Here is a 19,778-nt window from a genome sequence, read left to right as displayed (position 1 = left end):
GGTCCAGAAGGGGAGACAGACGTAAATAGAAATCAATAAATTGCGGCTGGGGACATAAATTCCGGGGGGCTGAGGGTGGGGGGGTTTTCAAGTGCCCCAAGTTCACAGATCCAAGTCTTAGGTGACATAGAAGGGAGAGGGAGTTGGGGGCTTCAGTCAGTCATTCGTACATATTTACTGAGCGCTTACTGGGTGCGCAGAAATGTACTAAGTACTTGGGAGAGGACAACAGAACAATATAATAGTGATTATGGTATTTGTTCATTCGTTCAATTGGATTTATTGAGCACTTACTGCGTGCAGAACATTGTACCAAGTGCCGGGGTGGAGGCAAGCAAATTGGGTTGGATAACAGATCTCCCCCATCTGCCCATGGGGGGCGGTCCTGGTCTCAATCCCCATTTTCCAGATGAGGGAACTGAGGCCCAGAGAAGTAAAGTGACTTGCCTGAGCAGACAAGTAGTGGAGCCAGGATTAGAACCCATGACCTTCTGACTCCCAGGTCTGGGGTCTACCCACCAGGCCATACCGCTTGAACACCATGCCTGCAATGAGACAAGCAGGCAAGTGAAGGAGCAGAGATTGGAACACAGGAACTTCTGACTCCCAGACCTGTGCTCTATCCAGTAGGCCATGCTGCTTACCATACTAAGCACTCTACTAAGTACTTGGTTGACTGCCCGCTTGCCTGCTGTGGGACCTTGGACAAGTCACTTCTCTTCTCTGAGCCTCAGTCGCCTCATCCGTAAAATGGGGATGTAGACTGTGAGCCCCATGTGGGCCACGGACTGTGTCCACTGATTACCCTGAATCGACCCGGAGCTTAGTACGGTGCCTATCGCATAGTGAGAACTTCACAAATACCATGAAAAAATTTTAAAAATTTAAAAAACCTGGAAGAGTACAATTCAACAGATGGTAAACGTTCCCTGCCTACAAGGAGCTTATGGTATAGGGAGATATAAGCAATTACTAAATGAGAATAGTGATGTTTGTTAAGCGCCTCCTGTGCGTCAAACACTGTTTTAAACGCTGGGGTAGATCCAAATTAATTGGTCAGGCACGGTCTGTGTTCCCCATGGGGTCCACGGTCTAAGTAAGGAGGGAGAACAGGGATTGAATCCCCATTTTACAGTTGAGGAAACTGAGGCCCAGAGAAGTGAAGTGGCTTGCCGAGGGCCATAAGCAGGGACGTGGCAGAGTTGGGATTAGAACCCAGTTCCTCTGACTCCCAGGCCCACGCTCTTTTCACTCGGCCACGCTGCTCCTCTTGGCGTAGATATATATGCATATTCGATGGAGCACTCGCTGCCATTTATCCTGCTTTCACAGCAGACAAATATTTCACTGTCTCCCTCATTAGACTGTAAGCTCCTCACGGGCAGGTAACGTGCCTCATGCTTCTGGCATACTTGCCCAAATGTTTAGTACAGTGCATCGCACCCAGGCCTGCACTTTTGCCCCAAGTCTTTAACTTCTCCCAACCTCCCAGAGCGCTTATATATCTGTATCTTCGTGCTCCGTTACTTCCTCCTACCTGGAATTTATTTCCGTGTCCATCTCCCTCACTAGATGGTAAACATCTTGCGGGCAGAGATCACGTCAACAAATTATTTTGTACCCCCACTCTAAGCACAGTGCTCTGCACACAGTATGAGCTCCACAAACATTTTTGATCAACTCATTGATGGCATTCAGTAAATTCAATTAATAATAATAATTATTATGGTATTTGGTAAGTGCTTACTATGTGCCAATCACTGTTCTAAGTTCTGGGTAATCAGTTTGTCCCCCGTGGGGCTCACACACTTAATCCCTGTTTTACAGACGAGGTAACTCAAGCACAGAGAAGTAAAGCGGCTTGTCCAAGGTCACACAGCAGACGAGGGGCGGGGGCAGATTCAGAACCCACATCCTCTGACTCCCAAGCCCGGGCTCTTTTCACTAAACCACACCACTTACTACTGCTGCTGTGACATTTTGCAGGATTTGCAAAGTGACAGTCGCTTACAGGGACATTACCCTCTCCAAACTGTCATTTCCTGTGCTCCTACCATATGCAGAATCCTGAACTTAGCTCTGAGAGTGCCAGCTCTACCCTCCCCCACATTGTCCCCCTATCACTGTCCTTCGCTCGTCCCATCTAGACTGGAAGCCCCCCGTGGGCAGGGAATGTTTCTCCCAACTCTGTTCTTCCGGACTCTCTAATGAACAGACATTCCAGAGGGAGAACTCAGCCTCCGTCTCCCAGATGGCTCTTGCTTCCACTCCCCTCTGGGAGGAGAGATCTCCCCAGAGCAATCAATCTGTCGTATTTATTGAGCGCTACCTGGGTGTGGAGCACTGGGCTCTGTACTGGGAAGAGTCCAGTACAACAACAAACAGACACAGTCCCTGGCCACAATGAGCTGACCGTCCAGAGCATGCTTAGAACACATGGTAAGCGCTTAACTGATACCATCATAACTCCATAATAACACTCAGCAAGCGGCATACGGCCGAGTGCCTGAGATTCCCCGGCTCCCGTACCCACGTTGGGAATTTCAGAGCTCCCTCAGGCACGTGTGTCCAGAGAGTTCCCAGAATCCACCGTCAAGCTCAAGAGACTTTGTCCTCCAGTGTTTCAAGGTCACTTGGTCAGCTAGTCGATCGTGTTTCTCTAGCAGCGTATTAAGCGCTTGGGAGCGGACAGCGTAACAACCAGCAGACATATTCCCCGCCCGTAACAAGCTTGCGGGCTAGAGGGGAAGACAGACTTGAATATAAATAAGAAACTCATTGTGGCAGGGCCCCCCAGGGTGGCATCTTCCCTGTTTGAAATGTCGTCGTGCCTTGACCCCTCCGCCACAGCCCGTTTCCCCTGACTGCAAGTCCCCAAACCCATACCCTATCCTCAGGAGGGACGCTTATTCCAAAATGACTCTTTCCAAGTTTTTGTTCCGGACGTGGGCTGCCCTCCGCTGACGGTTTCATCCCCCCGAAAATCTCCACGGAGGAAGGGATGGTTTTTCCACACACCCCTCTCCTCGACCCCGCTACGAAGCTCAGACACCCCCACCGAACCGCTCTTCGGAGCTCTGCGGACCAGCCCACCCTCCCTCCCGTCTCCCCACCCAATTTGAGAAGCTCGGCTCTTCGGCGGCGAGCCCGCGGATTCTCCGTTCTGGAAGCCCGGCTCTCCTTCCTGGCACTGCCAGGGGGCGGCGGCAGCGGGGGGCACGGGGCCCAAGCCCACTGGGCGGCAGGAGCACTGGGGAGGGAGAAGCCGTCATTCACCCCTCCCCCCGACGGCACCATCCCAGCAGCTTGTGCTGGACACCCAGCCTGGCCCCTTCCCCGCCCCGGGGTCTCTGAAGGGACCCGAGAACTTCCGAGTGGGCCCGAAAGCGCCCCACCAGATTGAGTCTCCCTAGCCAGGTAACTCTTTGAAGCCCACGCTCTCCCCCTCCCCGACCCCTCCTCCAAGTCCTTGGGGTTTTTTAGAAAAACTTGACACCTGATGATGGAGACTCTGGGGAAATGAAATTGAAATAGGTTCATCCAGACCCTTATCAGCTCGGCCATCCTGCCTGTCCACAGAGGTAGCGTCCTATGCCTCTTCCCCGATAGAACGGTATCCCCCTCCCCGGCTGATCTGGCCTGGACCGGAAACTTTCCTGCCGGACGCTAGCTAGGACCGTGCAGAGGTGAGAGCCCTGCATCTCTAGGCCTTCTGGAGGAGAAGTGACCTGAGGGTGCTGGATTTGGGGGAGCGGAGAAGAGGCCCTCGGTTGGGGGCAGGAGTGTGTGTGTGTGTGTACACACACATGTTTTAGGGAGGCAGTGTGGTCAGGGAACGTGTCCACCACCTCTCATGTATTTTACTCTCCCAAACCCTCGGCCCTCGCTCCGTGAATACAATCGATTGACTGAAGGTGTCAAAGCACAGCCTGCTGCTACCGTTTCCAAGGCGACAGGCGTCTTGGCAGCTAAATCCGTTCTGCCAGCTGTTTTGGCTTCCCCTCTTGCAGTACCTGGGTACGCGTTGGTGAGGGGTAAGCATCAAAGGTCCCCCATCCTCCCACCCCCGACATGCAGAAACACCGGGCCGCACGCCCCAGGAAGGCCGACTTACGTTTGACGGTGCTGCGGGACTCCTGAAAGCCGGCCGACTCGGAGCCCCAGCTCAGGGCCTCGCACTCCCGCTCTTCCCCGTGCCCGGGCCCGGCCCCGGCCCCGCCGGCGGCCGCCCGGCCCCGCTCCGCCAGCCAGCAGCTCTTCCACAGCCCCACGCTGCGCTTGCGCCCGTCATCCAGGGCCTGGTACACCCAGTTGGGGGTGAAGGCCGCGGCGTTGTTGAGCACCAGGGAGACGAGGGCCACCAGGACAGCCGTGGCCACCAGTTTCTGGACGGTCATAGCTGACCGGCGGGGCCCCGGCGGGCTCTCTCGCAGAGGGGTCAGGGGTTCCGCGGGCCGCGGCGCATCGAGGGGACGACCGGACGCAGACGGGGGCGCGGCGTCACGGGGGGCTAGAGGACATCACCGTTCATTCTCAAGGTCGACCCCCGAGGTGCCTCCCGACGGCCAGGTGGGAGAACGCCAGGGGACCGAGTCCATCCACCGGAGTCCCCGGCGATCGGCCGGGCCCGGCTCAACGACGGCGGCGGCCTCTTATCCTCCCTCCTGTGCTTTGAGGAGCGCCGACCCCGCGCTCGGCCGGACGGCAGCGTGGCCCATCCCTCGGGGAGCCAGGCGACGCCGGAACAGATCCAGAACCTCCCTGGGAAAACGGAGAGGAGCGGAGAAGCGTCAGCCCCACGTCCCGACCCTTCCACGGGGTTACCCGCTCCCCTCGGGGGCCAAACCAGACGATCCGGAGTCGCCCCCCGGTCCGAGAGCCCGGGGTCCGAGACCCTCCTCGATCCAGCAGAGAAGGCGATGAGCTCGCAGGGCAGAGGGCGACACGCTCCGGGGGGGACCGGCGGCGGTCTGCGCTGCCTGGACACCTCTTGCCGCGTCCCGGCAGCCGGATGGCAGAGAGGGGAAAGAGGAGACTGGGCCGCGGGGAAGTGTGTGTGTGTGTGTATGTGTGTGTGTCTGTCTGTTTTTCCCTGTCTCTCAGCAGAGAGGAAATGGTTGTTTTTCTGGCTGTTTTGGGTGAGCAGGAGGGCGTAGCCAGTTGAAGCAGCCACAGCAGCCAGATCCGGACAGGATGCGTTTCCTCAAAGGAAAAGGCCCCCGGGGGGAAGCTTGTGGAGCCTCAGCCCCCCCAATCCCACCTCTGTCCAAGCGCCCCCCTCTCCACACCTTCCCATTCTCAGCCGGGCCCTGGCTCACCTCCCTCCTCCTCCTCCTCATCCTCCTTCTCTTCCTCTTCCTCCTCCTCCTCCCCAGGTCCCAGTCGCCCAACTTGACATCTGGCCACTTTGGCCCTCGCAACCTCCCGCCGACGCTCTGGGACCTGCCGATTTGCGGGCTCTGTGAGTGTTGCCCTTCGAAGCTCCCCTCTCCACATGGCGAGCTGTCGGGGAGAAGGGCTTGTGTCCCTTCTCTCTGATGCGCCGGCACGAGCCCTCAGAGAGGGGCACACAGGACGTGCTCCATATATGCTAACCCAACTAACGGGTCCATCGGGGAGGAAGAGCTCCTCACCCGGGGAGACCCCCGAGATCGAATTCACCCCTGGTCTGCCTGTCTCTCCGCCCTCTCGTAGAAGGGCGCTCGCCAACAGTTAGTTACAAGGCCTCCTGCCTCTGATGGACACCTCCAGTGGCCCGGAGCCACCCTCTAGTAGAGGGACAGAAGGATGTTCCTTTGCCTCCCAAGGCTCTGAGCTCAGAGCGCTGCACAAAGTGTTTAGGAGGGTACAAGAGAGCGACAATCCAATAGACTCCAGTGAGAGAGTTATCCACCCTTCTGCACCGTCTTGGCACTTTGATCTGTGACTTTTGGGCATTGGATGTTTGCCCCAGGGTTGACCCCCAGGTATGTCTCAAAATTATATATATTGTGGATTCCTTTTTTATTTCTATTAATGTCTGTCTCCCCTGCTAGACTGCAAGCTCGTTATGGGTGGGGAACGTGTCTCCCAACTGTGTTCAATTGTCCTCTCCCAAGCTCTTAGCCCAGTGTTCTGCCCACAGTAAGTGCTTAGTAAATACCACTAACTGATCGATGGAATTATCAGAAGCAGAAAGAGCCCGGGCCTTGGTGTCAAGGGCCCAGGTTCTCATCCCGGCTCCACCAGTTGTCTACCCTGGGGCCTTGGGCAAGTTGCTTCCCTTCCCTGTACCTCGGTTTCCTTATCTGTAAAGTGGGGGCTCAATACCCGATCTCCTACTTCCTCCTTAGCCTGGGAGCCCACTGAGAAACAGGGACTGTGTTAAATCTGATTTTCTTGCATCCACCCCCAAAGCTCAGTGCAGTCCTCAGCACCTAGTAAATGCTCAGTAACTACCGACGATGAAAATGATGATGATGATAATCATTATGTTACTCGTTGATCATTATGTGCCAATTACTGTTCTAAACACTGGGGTAGAGACAGGTTAATCAGGTTGGACACAGTCCCTGTCCCACATGGGACTCACAGTCTTAATCCCCATTTTACAGATGAGGGAACCAAGGCCTAGAGAATGAAATGACTTGCTCAGCGTCATACGGCAGACGTGTGGTGGAGCTGGGATTAGAACCCAGGTCCTTCTGACTCTCAAGCCCCCGCTTTCTCCGCTAGGCCATGTCGTTTCTCGATATTAATTAATTGACCGGGTGCCTACCAAGAGCTAGGGACTGTTTCATGCGCTTGGGAAGAGTTCAGCTGTGGTAAGATTCACATCCCTGCCCTCGAGGAGCTGGCATTCTAATCAGTGGCCCTGTCCCCCGAGGGAAACACTGAAGTCTGCCAACTGCTAATGCCCATCGGACTCTGCCAAGCACTTAATATGGTGCTCTATGGAAGCGCTCAATAAATGTCATTCAATAAATACATTATGGATCTGTACATAGGTCCTGAGGGGCTGAGAAGAGGAAAGGAGGGCTCAGTCAGGGAAGGCCTCTTGGAGGAGATGGGCCTTCAGTAAGGTTTTGAAGTGGGGGAGAGTCATTGACTGTCAGATATGAAAAGGCAGGCAGGATGAGGGTGAGAGGTCGGTAGCGACAGAGGTAGATGATGAGGGAGGTACAGTGAGAAGGTGAGCGTTGGTCTAGAGGGGAAGAACAGCCTGGACCTCGGTTTCCTCATCTGCAAAATGGGGTTTCAATCTCCATTCTCCCTCCTGCTTCAACTGCGAGCCCCACGCGGGACCTGGGGATCTCGTAGCTACCTCAGCTCTTAGTATAGTCCTTGGCAAATCATAAGTGCTTAACAGATCTTAGGTAATTGAGGCACAGAGAAGTTAAGTGACTTGCCCAAAGTCACACAGCCGACAAATCTTGTAATTTCTTATCATTATCATTCGTGCTCCCACCCAGAAATAAGCTTAAAGAGCATCCTTTAGCCCATGCCAAACCAACTCCGAAAGGCCTCAGGAACCGGGATCCTGGGTCCCAGACGAATGTGGGGTGAGGAACGGGTCCGCCCCTTGTGAGCTGATTGGGTCTGGGGCTGGACAGAGCACTCTTGCAGCCTCGATGCCCGCCAGCAGCCCCTGAGATCCGATGGCCGACTCTGATTTCGCAGAGGGCGCGACCCCCTCTTTCGCATCAGTGCAATGACGCCTCTCGCATTTTCATCTATAAAACAGGAAACCAGCGGGTCTTGGGTTCTGACGACCTGCATTCGTGTTGGGACCGCCTTCCCAAAAGAGGGGCGGGATCCCTTGGGGGGACAGCTGGCTCCCCAGGGCCGGAGGAGGTGGGGCGGAGTGGGCTCGATGGGGCAGTCCGGCTTGGAACTCCCCCCACCTTAATCTGCCAGACCTTGGTTTTCCCCCCACAAAAAACCCTCCCAAAATCCCACCTCCTATCAATCAGTCAATCATATATATTTATCGAGCGCTTACTGTATATAGAGCACTGTGCTACACACTTGGGAGAAGACAATAAAACAAATTGGTAATAATAACGATGGTATTTGTTAAGCGCTTACTGTGTACCAAGCACTGTTCTCAGTGCCGGGGTAGATTCAAGGCTATCGGGTTGTCCCACGTGGGGCTCACAGTCTTAGTCCCCATTTTACAGATGAGGTCACTGAGGTGCGGAGAAGTGAAGTGACTTCTCCAAAGTCACACAGACGACAAGTGGCAGAGCCGGAATTCGAACCCACCACCTCTGACTCTCAAGCCTGGGGTCTTTCCACTGAGCCACACTGTGTCTCATCCCCTGCCCGCAGCGAGCTTATATTCTAGACAGACCGTAAGTCCTCCTCCAGGAAGCCTTCCCCAGTTCACTCCCAGCACCCTGTGTTCTATCAATCCAACTTCCATATCAACTGATCAATCAGTGGTGTTTATCGAGCGCTTACCGTGTGCAGAGCACTGGACTGAGCCCTGGACAGAGTACAAAATAACAATCGATCAGGTTTACTGAGTGCTTCCTATGTGCAGAACACTGTACTGAGCGCTGGGGAGAGTAGAGTATAACAGAGTTGCTAGATATGTTCCCTGACCACAGCGAGCTTTACCTGTGAATTTCTACCTCGCCCAGCGGTGGTGTAGACATGTATGGTCAATTGTTTGGACAGTTTATGTTTTCTGATGATCCTATTTGTCGTTAAGAGTTTTGTGTCGGCCTCGCCCATGGGAGTGGAAGCTCCTCGTAGGCAGGGAAGGTGCTTAGTACTTTCCCGAGTGCTTAGGACAGGGCCTAGCACCCATTAGGTCTTGGCTGTGGAAGGGGGTTGAGCTAGCGGGCAGCCACCCCTGACCAAAGACAGCTTTGCCCCACAGTTGAAACCCAAGCAGATGCTCCTCCACCCAATGACACCCCCCCCCCCCCCGGACCCTTCCAGCTGCCCCTCTCCCCCCCACCCTGCCCAGAGGTCGCCTGCACCCCCCACGCCCCCAACAGCAGGCTGGCACCCAACAGATCAGTGGTCGCCCCTCACGGCGCCAAATTATTATTATTGTACTGTGCTCTCCCAAGCACTTAGTACAGTGCTCTGCACAGAGCAAGCGCTCAATAAATAGGATTGAATAAATGAAGCCAGGCCACAGACCCAGATGCCACAGAAATAAAGTTTTTCCTGATAAGGCACATAAGCTTCGAGTCAGTCTTCCGGGAAGCAGCGCGGCCCAGCGGGAGAAACGGGGGCCTGGGAGTCAGAGGACCTGGGTTCTCATCCCAGTTCTACCACCTGCTTGCGGGGTGACCTTGTGCAAGTCATTTCACTTTTGGTGGCCTCAGTTTCCTCATCTGTAAAATGATGATTCAATTACTGTACTCCCTGCCCCTAAAATTGTGAGCCCCGTATGGGACAGGAACTGGATTATCTGGTATCTACCCCAGCACTTAGTACAGTGGTAATCGCTAATTGTGGTATTTGAGCTTAATATGTGCGGGGCACTGTTTTAACCGCTAGGGTAGATAGAAAATAATCAAGTTGGGCACAGTTCCCATCCTGCGTAGGGGTTACATCTTAATCCCCGTTTTACAGATGAGCAAACGGAGGCACGGAGAAGTGAAGTGACTCACCCAAGATCACACGCCAGACAAGTGGCGGAGCCGGGACCAGAACCCAGGTCCTTCTGACTCCCAGGCCCGGGCTCTATCTACTAGGCCGTGCTGCTTTTCTGGCACTTAGTAAGAGCTTAGCAAATATTGCCCGACTATTATTAGTTATTATTATCATTGCCTCGGGACGGCGATGGGAAGCATCGGCAAGCAGCCCCTAGCCCTTCCCTCTCCCATCAGCCCCATCTCTCCGTGTGAGCAGATGGGATCCGGACAGTCCCCGGGGGGGTCAGGTGTCCCGCTCAGGGCCGGCATGGCTCCCGGCACCGGGGTTCGGGAGGGGGCAGGCCCGGCCTGGGAGGGACCTCTCAGATCGGGTCAACGCAGGTCCGGCGGGACCGGGCAACTTACTCAAGACATCTTCTCGCTCCTCCAGGGTCCAGCTGACCCCCCCCCCCCCCGAACCACCCCGGGGGCGGCCTCCCCGCCCCGGCCTTGTCCTCTCCGAGGCTGGAGCGCCTCCGCTCCGGATCTGGGGGGGCCCAGGCCCGCTCCCAAGGGCTTCCAGCAGCGGCCCCCACTCCTGCCGGGACGATCGACCGGGAGGGAAGGCCCAGGACCCAGAGCCTCCTCCGCCGCTTGGAGCGAGGCCGGGCCTCGTCTGCCCGCCTTGGCCGGCCCTCCCTGGCTGACAGCTTTATCGAGGAGGAAGGGGCCCGGGGCAGGAAGTGGAGCTAAGGAATGTGAGGGGAGGAGAGGGGGAGAAGGGGGGCGGGGAATGGCGGCCTCTCTCCAGACTACTCCTTCCCTCCCATCTCTCCTCAACCCCACTCCAGAGTCACCTCTGTTTTTCTGGCTAAGGAGGGACGCACGAGTGGGAATCTCAGCCATTCAATCAGTGGCATTTAGCAAGCCCTTGGGGGAGTTTGGTAAAATAAAGGGACACATTCCCTGCCCACAAGGAGCTGACGGTCTAGAGCTCCAGGCAGGATAGAGGATGTTGGCGATAGAGGGGAGAATGAAGCGTAATGAGTAGACTGGTTTGAAAGGAAGGAAAGAGGCAAGCCGGGATGTAGCGGGAGCGGAATGAGGATAAATAGAGGGGAGAGAGCCGATTCATTTAATCGTATTTATCGAGCGCTTACTGTGTGCGGAGCACTGTACTAATACGATAGACTGATTCCCTGCCCCCAACAAGCCTACAGACTAGAGCCGATTGAGTGTCGGCGGTCGGCACGGCCTAGTGGAGAGAGCCCGGGCCCGGGAGCCCGGGGACCTGGGTTCTAATCCCGGGCTCCGCCATTTGCCGGCTGTGGGACCTCAGGCGAGTCGCTTCACTTCTCTGTGCCTCAGTTTCCTCAGACGTAAAGTGGATATTCAGTATCTGTTCTCCTCCCTCCCACGTAGACTGTGAGCTCCTTGGTAGACAGGGACTACTGAACCGATTCTATTCTATCTACCCCAGTGCTTGGGCACTTAATAAGCACTTAACAGATGCCACAAGTATTTGTATTATCGCTGCAGAGAGGAATGGGCAACCATTAGAGATTTTTATTAGTATAGAAGTAATAGTAAGCTCTTAAGAAATGCCATTATTATTATTGTAATACTAAAAAGTAATAATAATGGTATTTGTTATGTGCTTACTTCGTGCCAGTCACTGAACTGCATGCTGAGGTGGACATAAGCAAATCGGGTTGGACACAGTCCTTGTCCCTTTCGGGGCTACGGTCTCAATCCCCACTTTCCAGATGAGGTAACGGAGACCCAGGGAAGTGACTGGCCCCAGGTCACACAGCCGACCAGCAGTAGAGGGGGGATTAGAACCCATGACCTCCTGACTCCCAGGCCCGGGCTCTATTCACGACACCATGCTGCTTTGGGTACATCGATGCCGTGAAGTATGGGCTGGAGAAAAAGGAGAGGCCGGAGGCAGGGAGGTCAATGAGGAGGCCGATGCAGAAGTCAGGCCAGGATGCGATGGGGCGTATGGCCCGGTCAACCGCCCTCTTGAACCGAAAGGGCAGAGCCGAGTGCCGGACGTTAGGGAGCAAAAACTGCTGGGATTCCCAGTCAGGCTGAATATGGGGATTGAGGGAGAGGGAAGAGTCAAGGACACCACCAAGGTTTCAAGCTTGAGAGTCAGGGAGGATGGGGGAAGTATTGTCTACAGTGATGGGGAAACAGGATGCTTTCTCAAGGGGTAAGAACAATGCCCTGCACCCAGTCGTGGGCCCTCAATAAGTACCACGACTCTTTATTTTATTTACAAAAGTATCCGCTAAGTGCTCATTCTTTCCCGACGCTGCCTCTTGTCTGTGTGACCTCGGGCAAGTCACTTCACTTCTCTGCGCCTCAGTTATCTCGTCTGTAAAATGGGGGTGGAGACCAAGAGCCCCACTTGGGACAGGGACAGTGTCCAACTCCATTTGCTTGTATCCACTCCAGTAGAAGCAGCGTGACTCAGCGGCAAGAGCCCGGACTTGGGAGTCGGAGGTCGTGGGTTCTAATCCCGGCTCCGCCGCTTGTCAGCTGTGTGACCTTGGGCAAGTCACTTAACTTCTCTGTGCCTCGGTTTCCTCATCTGTAATATGGGGATTAAGACTGTGAGCCCTACGTGGGACAACCTACGTATATCAACCCTAGCGCTTAGAACAGTGCTTGGCACATAGTAAGCACTTAACCACCACCAACATTATTATTATTATACAGTGCCTAGCACGTAGTAAGCGCTTAACAGATATTATTACCGTCATTACTGTTGTAAGCGCCAGGAGAGATATAACTTCATCGGGCTGGACACGTCCTTGTTCACGTGGGGCTCTCAGTCTGAGGAAGACGGGGAACAGGTATTGAATCCCCATTTCCCAGAAGGGGTAACTGAAGCATAGAGTAACAAAGTGACTCATCCAAGGTCTCACAGCAAAGCGGCGGTGCCAGGATGAGAACGCAGGTGTCCTGGCTCCCAGAACCGGGCTCTTTCCACTAGGCCCGGCTGACTATGACTCGGGAGTTGACTATGACTTGGCCTGGGGGGCCCCAAGATGCGGAGCTGACGCCATAACAAGGGAAGGACTGTTCCCTTCTCCCTTCCCCACCCGCCGACCCCCCCCACAAACTGGAATCTCCCCCGACACCCGGGCCGAGATCCGAAAGGAAACCGACTGACTTGGTGGCTCTGTCCGAATTCCGTTCTCCCCGTGCCAGGATGGGGCCGTCGTGGTGTGACACCCGCCCAGCCTCCGCTCTCCGAGTGGAAGGAGAATTCCCCGTTGGCCGGCAATTGTTCGGGAGAACACGATGTGACAGTGGGCTATAAATGAGTCCCGGGCTCAGCGGAGGAAGTGGAGAGCTCTCTTCGAGAAAGCTATTTGTGCTTGTCCGGGACAGAGGGAGGGTGCGGACAGGGGCCCGCGGGGCGGCTGGCCTCAGAGGCCAGAGGACAAAGGAGCTCGGGAGGGGGCCGCCTCGCCCTGCCCCTCGTCAGGACTTCCCCCGCCGGGGGGTCGGAGTTGGAGCCAGGGGTCGTCCCGGGGCAGGCTGAACCTCTCCTCCGTCGGAAAGGATGCTGGGATCGGAGTCGAAAGGACAGGGCCGCTCCCAGACATCGGGTCGCCCCCGCCCGTGATGCTGTGCGGGACACCTTCCTGTCACACCGTGCGCTCGGGCAAAGGGACGTGAGGCCAACTATGCCACTCTTTGCAGAAGACCATTTCTCCGCCACCCCTCGATCAACCGCCCCGGCCGGGCTCTGAGATCCCCCCCAACTAGTATCCTGCCTCCCTTGACCAACCATCCCGGCCGGCCGGGCTCTGAGATCCCCCCAGTTCGTACCCTTGCCGCCCCCGGTAATAATAATGGTATTTATTGAGTGCCTACTGCATGCAGAGCATTGGACTAGTGCTTGGGAGAGTCCAATAAGTGCTAAGCGCTTGGGAGAAGCAGCATGGCGTAGTGGATAGAGCTCGGGCCTGGGAGTCAGAAGGTCATGGGTTCTAATCCCCTCTCCGCCACTTGCCCGCTGTGTGGCCTTGAGCAAATCCCTTCACTTTCCTGGGCCTCAATTACCTCATCTGGTAAATGGGGATTAAGACTGTGAGCCCCATGTGGGACAGGGACCGAGTCCACCCTGCGTCTATCCCAGCACTTAGAAGAGTTCCTGGCACATAATAAGTGCTAACAAATACCATCATTATTATTATGATGCTTACAATAGAGCAGACGCATTCCCTGCCCACAACGAGCTTCCAGTCCACTTACCGTCGGAAGCCGGCCCGGACCTCCGGCTCTGCCTCCTGCCAGAGCGGAGAAAGGGGCAGGGAGGAGGGTTAGGGCGAGGCCAGGCCTCACCGCCAACCCCCGGTTTGCCGTCCCTTCTCCTCTGTGGGCTTCTGACCGGGTCTTCCCCTCTGCCCCGTTCAGCGAAGCCGTGTGGGAGAACATGGCCCGCATGTGTGTGAAGACCCAGCGGCTGGACGTGGCCAGAGTGTGCCTCGGGAACATGGGCCACGCCAGGGGCGCCAAGGCCCTGCGGGAGGCCGAGCAGGAGCCCGAGCTGGAAGCCAGAGTGGCCATGCTGGCCATCCAACTGGGCATGCTGGTAAGGGGCCCTCACCCTGCTGCGGGAGGGATGGACGGAGGCGGGGAGAAGGAACCGGTTCAGACCCCTCCAGAGGCCCCTCAACCCGCCCCCGACCCAACTGCTCCCCACGACGGCACCAGCCTCCGAGCCGCCCGAGCTCGCGGGGGGAGTCGGACCACCGGGACCCGTGGCCGGCTGGGCCTCGGTTCTCTCCCGGTGGCGGGAGAGCTCTCTCTCCTGCCCCACGGCCCCTCCCGCTCTACCCCCGGCCCCCGGACGTGGCCCACCCCGAGGCACGGGCTCCTGGCCCCCACTTCTCCCTTCTCCTGGGGCGGAGGGATGGGAGGGGAGGGAGAGGGGTCCCCTTTCAGTACGGCGCTGCCCGGCCCCGCCGGCCCTCAGGAGGAAGCGGAGCAGCTCTACCTCAAGTGTCAGCGCTACGACCTGCTGAACAAGTTCTACCAGGCCTCGGACCAGTGGCAGCGGGCCGTGAGCATCGCCGAGACGCACGACCGCGTGCACCTGCGCACCACATACTACAACTACGCCAAGCACCTCGAGGCCATCTCCGACTGCACCCTCGCCCTGACCTAGTGAGCGGCGGCCCGGGAGCGGTCTGGGCGAGAGCGGCGGGCGGTGGGACCCCGGCTCTCGGACTTGGGACGGCCTCCTTAATCCCCGGGCCTCAGCCTTTCCCTGCCCAGGCAGCCCTGGAGGCCGCACGGGGTTAGAAAGGGGGCGGGATGGGGGGTGGCTGCTGCCAAGAGCACCCTCGTTCTGCCCTAGGAGGTGGGTTTGACTCTGTCTTCTCCTAGCCCAGGCAGGGCGCCAGGGCCGGGCGACCCCCAGGAGCCTCAGGGTTAAGTCACCTATCCTTTCGCCCCTGTCCTGACTGACTGAGAAAACAGTGGTCCCTACTGAGAAAGAAGAGAATGAGAAGGAGGAGGGGGAGGAGGAAGAAAGAGGAGGGGATTAGAGGTGGATGAGGAGGAGGATGAAGACAATGACATCTCTTGCTCTAATTCACCCCACAGCAGGGGTGGTTTTTAGTGCTTGTTAATTGCACTTTACTGAACCTCCAGGCAGCACTACCCACCACCACCTCCCCCGCCCTAAGGAGGCTTTGATCACAAAAAAGCCACCCCACCCGTGGCCCCGGCCTGCCCCATCCCCACCCACACTGAGCAGTGTCCACCTCCGGTCTCCTCTCCCCGCAGCTACGAGAAGTCCGACACCCACCGCTTCGAGGTGCCTCGGATGCTCGCGGAGGACCTCCAGGCCCTGGAGCTCTACGTCAACAAGATGAAGGATAAGTGAGTCCCTGGGCGGGAAAGGGCAGGAGGCTTCACGGGGCAGGGGACCCAGGGCGGAGACAGAAGTGTTTGGCGGGGGGAAGGGGGCAGGAGACCCCAGGCCCTGGGAGAACTCACCACTGCCCTCGACCACGACCCACTCTGGGCCAGAGGTTGCCAGAATTCCAAGCAGAAAGAGCTTGGCCCTGCCCGGCACTGCCCTTTCAGGCAGGATCTCTGTCCTCGGGACACAGGCCCTAGCCAGCTAACATCCAGCTCCCTTCCCCGGGGCCCCTCAGCTTCCTCCTGGACCCCAGCAAAGGAGCCAGTAGGGCCTGCAGGGGGCAGAGACCGGAGAGAAATCCCGGACTGGTGGTTCTCCCCTCGGCCCCGGGCTGCGGGCCAGACCCGGCCGACGGAGGGGGCAGTCGGGGAACCAGGGCGAGGTGGGCCGGCTGGCCGGCCACCCGACGGTGGCCTAGCCTTCGCCGGACCCGCTGCTACAGTGACTGACCCCGGCGGGGAGGTGTGCGACATCCAGGGTAGCGTCTTTCTCTGGCTAGAGGCTGCCATAGGCGGAGCGGGGCGCTCCGGGGTATCGGGGGTCTGAGCCCGGAACCCCGATGAGGCAGCCCCCCGTTCTGCCTCCTAGCCGCATGGCTTAGTGGATCGCGTGCAGGCCTGGGAGTCGGAAAGTCATGGGTTCTAATCCAGATCTGGCACGTTGCCTGCCGTGTGACCTTGGGCGAGTGACTTCCCTTCTCTGTGCCTCAGTCACCTCATCTGTAAAATGTGGATTGAGACTGTGTCCAACCCGATTTGCTTGAATCCTCCCCCTCGCTTAGTACAGCGCCAGGCAGGTAGTAAGTGCTTAACAAACACCACCGTCACCATCCTAGGACCCTGTGGAAGTGGTGGGCCCAGTACCTGGAGAGCCAGGCCGACATGGAGTCGGCCCTGCGCTACTACGAGTTGGCTCAGGACTACTTCTCCCTGGTCCGCATCTACTGCTTCCAGGGCAACATCCAGAAGGTGAGACCGCCGCCCCGGCCCCGCACCCCAGGAGAGGGCTGGGGGCGCCTGGGGGGACCGGGCCGGCCGGCCGCCCGGGGTCAAACCGGGGCTTTTGTCCAGGCCGCGGAGATCGCCAACGAGACGGGAAATTGGGCGGCGTCGTACCACCTGGCCCGCCAGTACGAGAGCCAGGAGGAGATCAAACAGGCGGTGCACTTCTACACCCGGGCCCAGGCCTTTAACAACGCCATCCGCCTCTGCAAGGTAGGGATGGGGAGTGAGACGGGGGCGGCCAGGACCCGCCTGCAGACCCGGCACAGGCTGTTGCGGGGCAGCCCCGGTCCCCTCACGGCTTTGGTCACACGCAGCCCTGGACCACACCCAGCTCTGCTCACAGGCAGCCCTGAGCCACACACACAGCTTCGGTCACAGGCAGCTCTGGCCCCACGCAGCCCCGGGTGGCACGCAACCCCGGACACACGTAGCCCCGGCCGGCTGTTACGGCTGCCTGCTGGCCGGGCTCACCCGGTCCCGGAAGAATCTGCCGGTCCCGCCCCCAGTCCATTCTGGGACCGGTTCTTGCGTGCGCGACCCCTCAGGCCATTCTTTCGCTGATGACCCTTGGGGCGTAGATTGATTTGGGACTCGTGGATCTGGCCGGCTGACGACCGACCGACCGACCGCTGGCCAGATGGCTGACAGACTGGCCGACTGATGACCGACTACCACCGTGACGCTGGGTGATCTTGGGCATGTTATTTAACTTCTCTGTGCCTCAGTTTCCTCAGACTGTAAAATGGGGATAAAATATCTCTTCTCCCTCCGCTTCGACTGTGAGTCACATGAGGGACAGGGTCCGGGCCTAATCTGCTTAGACCATATCGACCCCAGCGCTCAGTAGTGCCCGGCACATAGCACGTACTGAACGAAGACCACATATACCGTTGCTTGTATCCGTCCCAGCACTAGTACAGTGCCTGGCACATAGTCACTGCTTAGTACGGTGCCTGGCACATAGTAAGGGCTTAACAAACACCACAATTACTGTCATTATTATTGTTAACCATCGGCTGGCTGACTGACCGACGGCGGGCAGGAGAGGAGTCGGGCGGTCCTTACAGAGGGGAGGGTTTGTGGCACCCTCAGCCTGAAGGGACGGAGCCAGCGGCGTGCGGGGGGACCCGCCAGAACGCCACCCGTCTCTCCTGCAGGAGAACGGTCTGGACGACCAGCTGATGAACCTGGCTCTGATGAGCTCCCCCGAGGACATGATCGAGGCGGCCCGCTACTACGAGGAGAAAGGGGAGCTGATGGACCGGGCCGTGATGCTGTATCACAAGGTCCCCGGGGCCCCACCCGAGGGGGTCGGGGGAGGCGGGCGGGGGTCCGTCGGAGCCGCCCGGCCAGCCAGGGGGGACCCGGAGGCCAGGCCGGGGGAGGCGGGCACGGCGGGCTCACGGGTCCGTGCTGTGCCCCCCAGGCCGGCCACTTCTCCAAGGCCCTGGAACTGGCCTTTGCCACGCAGCAGTTCGTGGCCCTGCAGCTCATCGCCGAGGACTTGGACGAGAAGTCGGACCCGGCCCTGCTGGCCCGCTGCTCCGACTTCTTCATCCAGCACGGCCAGTTCCAGAAGGCCGTGGAGCTGCTGCTCGTCGCCAAGAAAGTAAGGGCCGCGCGGACACCCGGGGCCTGCCGTGACCTCCTCGGGGCCCAGCGGCCAGGACAGTGGCCAGCCAGAACCGGGCTCGCCCCGCTCCGGCTCCGCCTGACCTCTTCGCTCTTCCCTCTTTCACTCCTCGGGGCGAGGAGCCATTAGGGGAAATGGTGGGCAAAGCCCAGCGAGGCGGGACCGTGGCGGCTACTTCCCGGGACCCGTTCTTGCCCAGAGGGCAGAGGACAGGAGGTGGGGCAAGGTGCCAAATGTGTTTCCACAGACACAGGACACGGGTGGGACTCTCGTGCCCACAGGTCCCCTCGGACAGAGTGGCTCAGCCTCAGCCCGGCACCCGCCCTCCCCTCCCGCTCTGGGCGGCCAGTCCCCCGAGCTCCGGGTGGGCGGTTCGGGCGGGGATGGCCGGAGCGAAGCGCCCGGTGAGCCGGCCCGACCCCCATCCCCGCAGTACCACGAGGCCCTGCAGCTGTGCCTGGAGCAGAGCATGACCATCACGGAGGAGATGGCCGAGAAGATGACGGTCAGCAAGGGCTCCGAGGACCTGCCCGAGGAGGCCCGGCGCGACCTGCTGGACCAGATCGCTAACTGCTGCATGCGCCAGGGGAGCTACCACCTGGCCACCAAGAAGTACACACAGGCGGGGAACAAAATCAAGGTGACAGGCAGGCCCGGCCCGGCCCTTGAGCCAAGGGGCAGATCGGACAGTGAGCTCGCGGTGGGCAGGGATTGTCACTCTTATTGCTGTACTTTACTTTCCCAAGCGCTTAGTACAGTGCTCAGCACACAGTAATCGCTCAATAAATATGACTGAATGAATGAATGAGGGGCCCAGGCGAACCAAGGACCAACAGTTGGGCGGGGGGGGCGGGGGGGAGGGCGCTCCATCCTTGCACCTTCTAATCCCGGCCCCTGCTCTCGCCCCCTCTCCTCTCCATCAGTCCATCGATGGCATATACCGGGCGCTTAATACGTCCAGAGCACTGTACTGAGCTCTTGGGGGAGCACCGGCCAAGAGAAACAGCAGACTCATTCCCTACCCACGACGAGCTCCTCTCCTCTTCCCCCTTTCAGGCCATGAGAGCCCTCCTCAAGTCTGGGGACACGGAGAAAATTGTGTTTTTTGCCGGAGTCTCCAAGCAGAAGGAGATTTACATCATGGCGGCCAACTACCTGCAGTCCCTGGACTGGCGCAAGGAGCCGGAGATCATGAAGAACATCATTAGCTTCTACACGAAAGGGCGAGCCCTCGACCTCCTGGCCGGCTTCTACGACGCCTGCGCTCAGGTACGCACGCTTCCTGCCTGCCCTCTGCTACGGCCTCAGGCCTCCCCCTCTACCCTCCAGCCTTCCAAGGGCTCCTCCAGGATCCCCTCCGTCTATCCCATGCACCCTTCTCTCCGTGGTCTCCTCCAGGCTGCCCTCCAGGCTGTCCTCCATGCACCCCTCTGCGATCCTCTCTGTGGTCTCCTTCGGGCTGCCCTCCTGCTTCTCCTCCACGCACACCCCTGTGATCTTCTCCACCGTCTCCTTCGGGCTGCTCTCCAGGCTCTCCTCCATGGTCTTTTTCTAGGCTGCTATGCTCCCCTTCATGATCTCCCCCGTGCGCCTCTCTGGCCTCCTCCCTTCCA

General features: G+C 58.2%; 2 protein-coding genes across 2 annotated transcripts in view; one reads left to right on the top strand and one right to left on the bottom strand.

Annotated features, from left to right (window-relative positions):
- Window positions 1-5,111, bottom strand: part of TMEM204 (transmembrane protein 204) — a 32,679-nt gene extending 27,568 nt beyond the window's left edge. The window contains exon 1 of the mRNA XM_029049230.2: window positions 4,115-5,111. Coding sequence (XP_028905063.1) covers window positions 4,115-4,397 — 283 coding nt within the window. The 5' untranslated portion in view covers window positions 4,398-5,111. The remainder of the gene's footprint in view (window positions 1-4,114) is intronic.
- The window catches only part of IFT140 (intraflagellar transport 140), an 88,986-nt gene that overhangs the window by 66,895 nt on the left and 2,313 nt on the right, over window positions 1-19,778 (top strand). The window contains exons 19-27 of the mRNA XM_029049227.2: window positions 14,013-14,190; window positions 14,575-14,765; window positions 15,390-15,485; window positions 16,364-16,496; window positions 16,599-16,742; window positions 17,690-17,818; window positions 17,959-18,141; window positions 18,599-18,805; window positions 19,222-19,434. Coding sequence (XP_028905060.1) covers window positions 14,013-14,190; window positions 14,575-14,765; window positions 15,390-15,485; window positions 16,364-16,496; window positions 16,599-16,742; window positions 17,690-17,818; window positions 17,959-18,141; window positions 18,599-18,805; window positions 19,222-19,434 — 1,474 coding nt within the window. The remainder of the gene's footprint in view (window positions 1-14,012; window positions 14,191-14,574; window positions 14,766-15,389; window positions 15,486-16,363; window positions 16,497-16,598; window positions 16,743-17,689; window positions 17,819-17,958; window positions 18,142-18,598; window positions 18,806-19,221; window positions 19,435-19,778) is intronic.

This window comes from Ornithorhynchus anatinus, chromosome 21 (genome assembly GCF_004115215.2).
Source record: "Ornithorhynchus anatinus isolate Pmale09 chromosome 21, mOrnAna1.pri.v4, whole genome shotgun sequence".
Taxonomy (NCBI): Eukaryota; Metazoa; Chordata; class Mammalia; order Monotremata; family Ornithorhynchidae; genus Ornithorhynchus; species Ornithorhynchus anatinus.
Note: the sequence above shows the minus strand (reverse complement) of the source record. Positions and strands in the feature narration are given on the sequence as shown.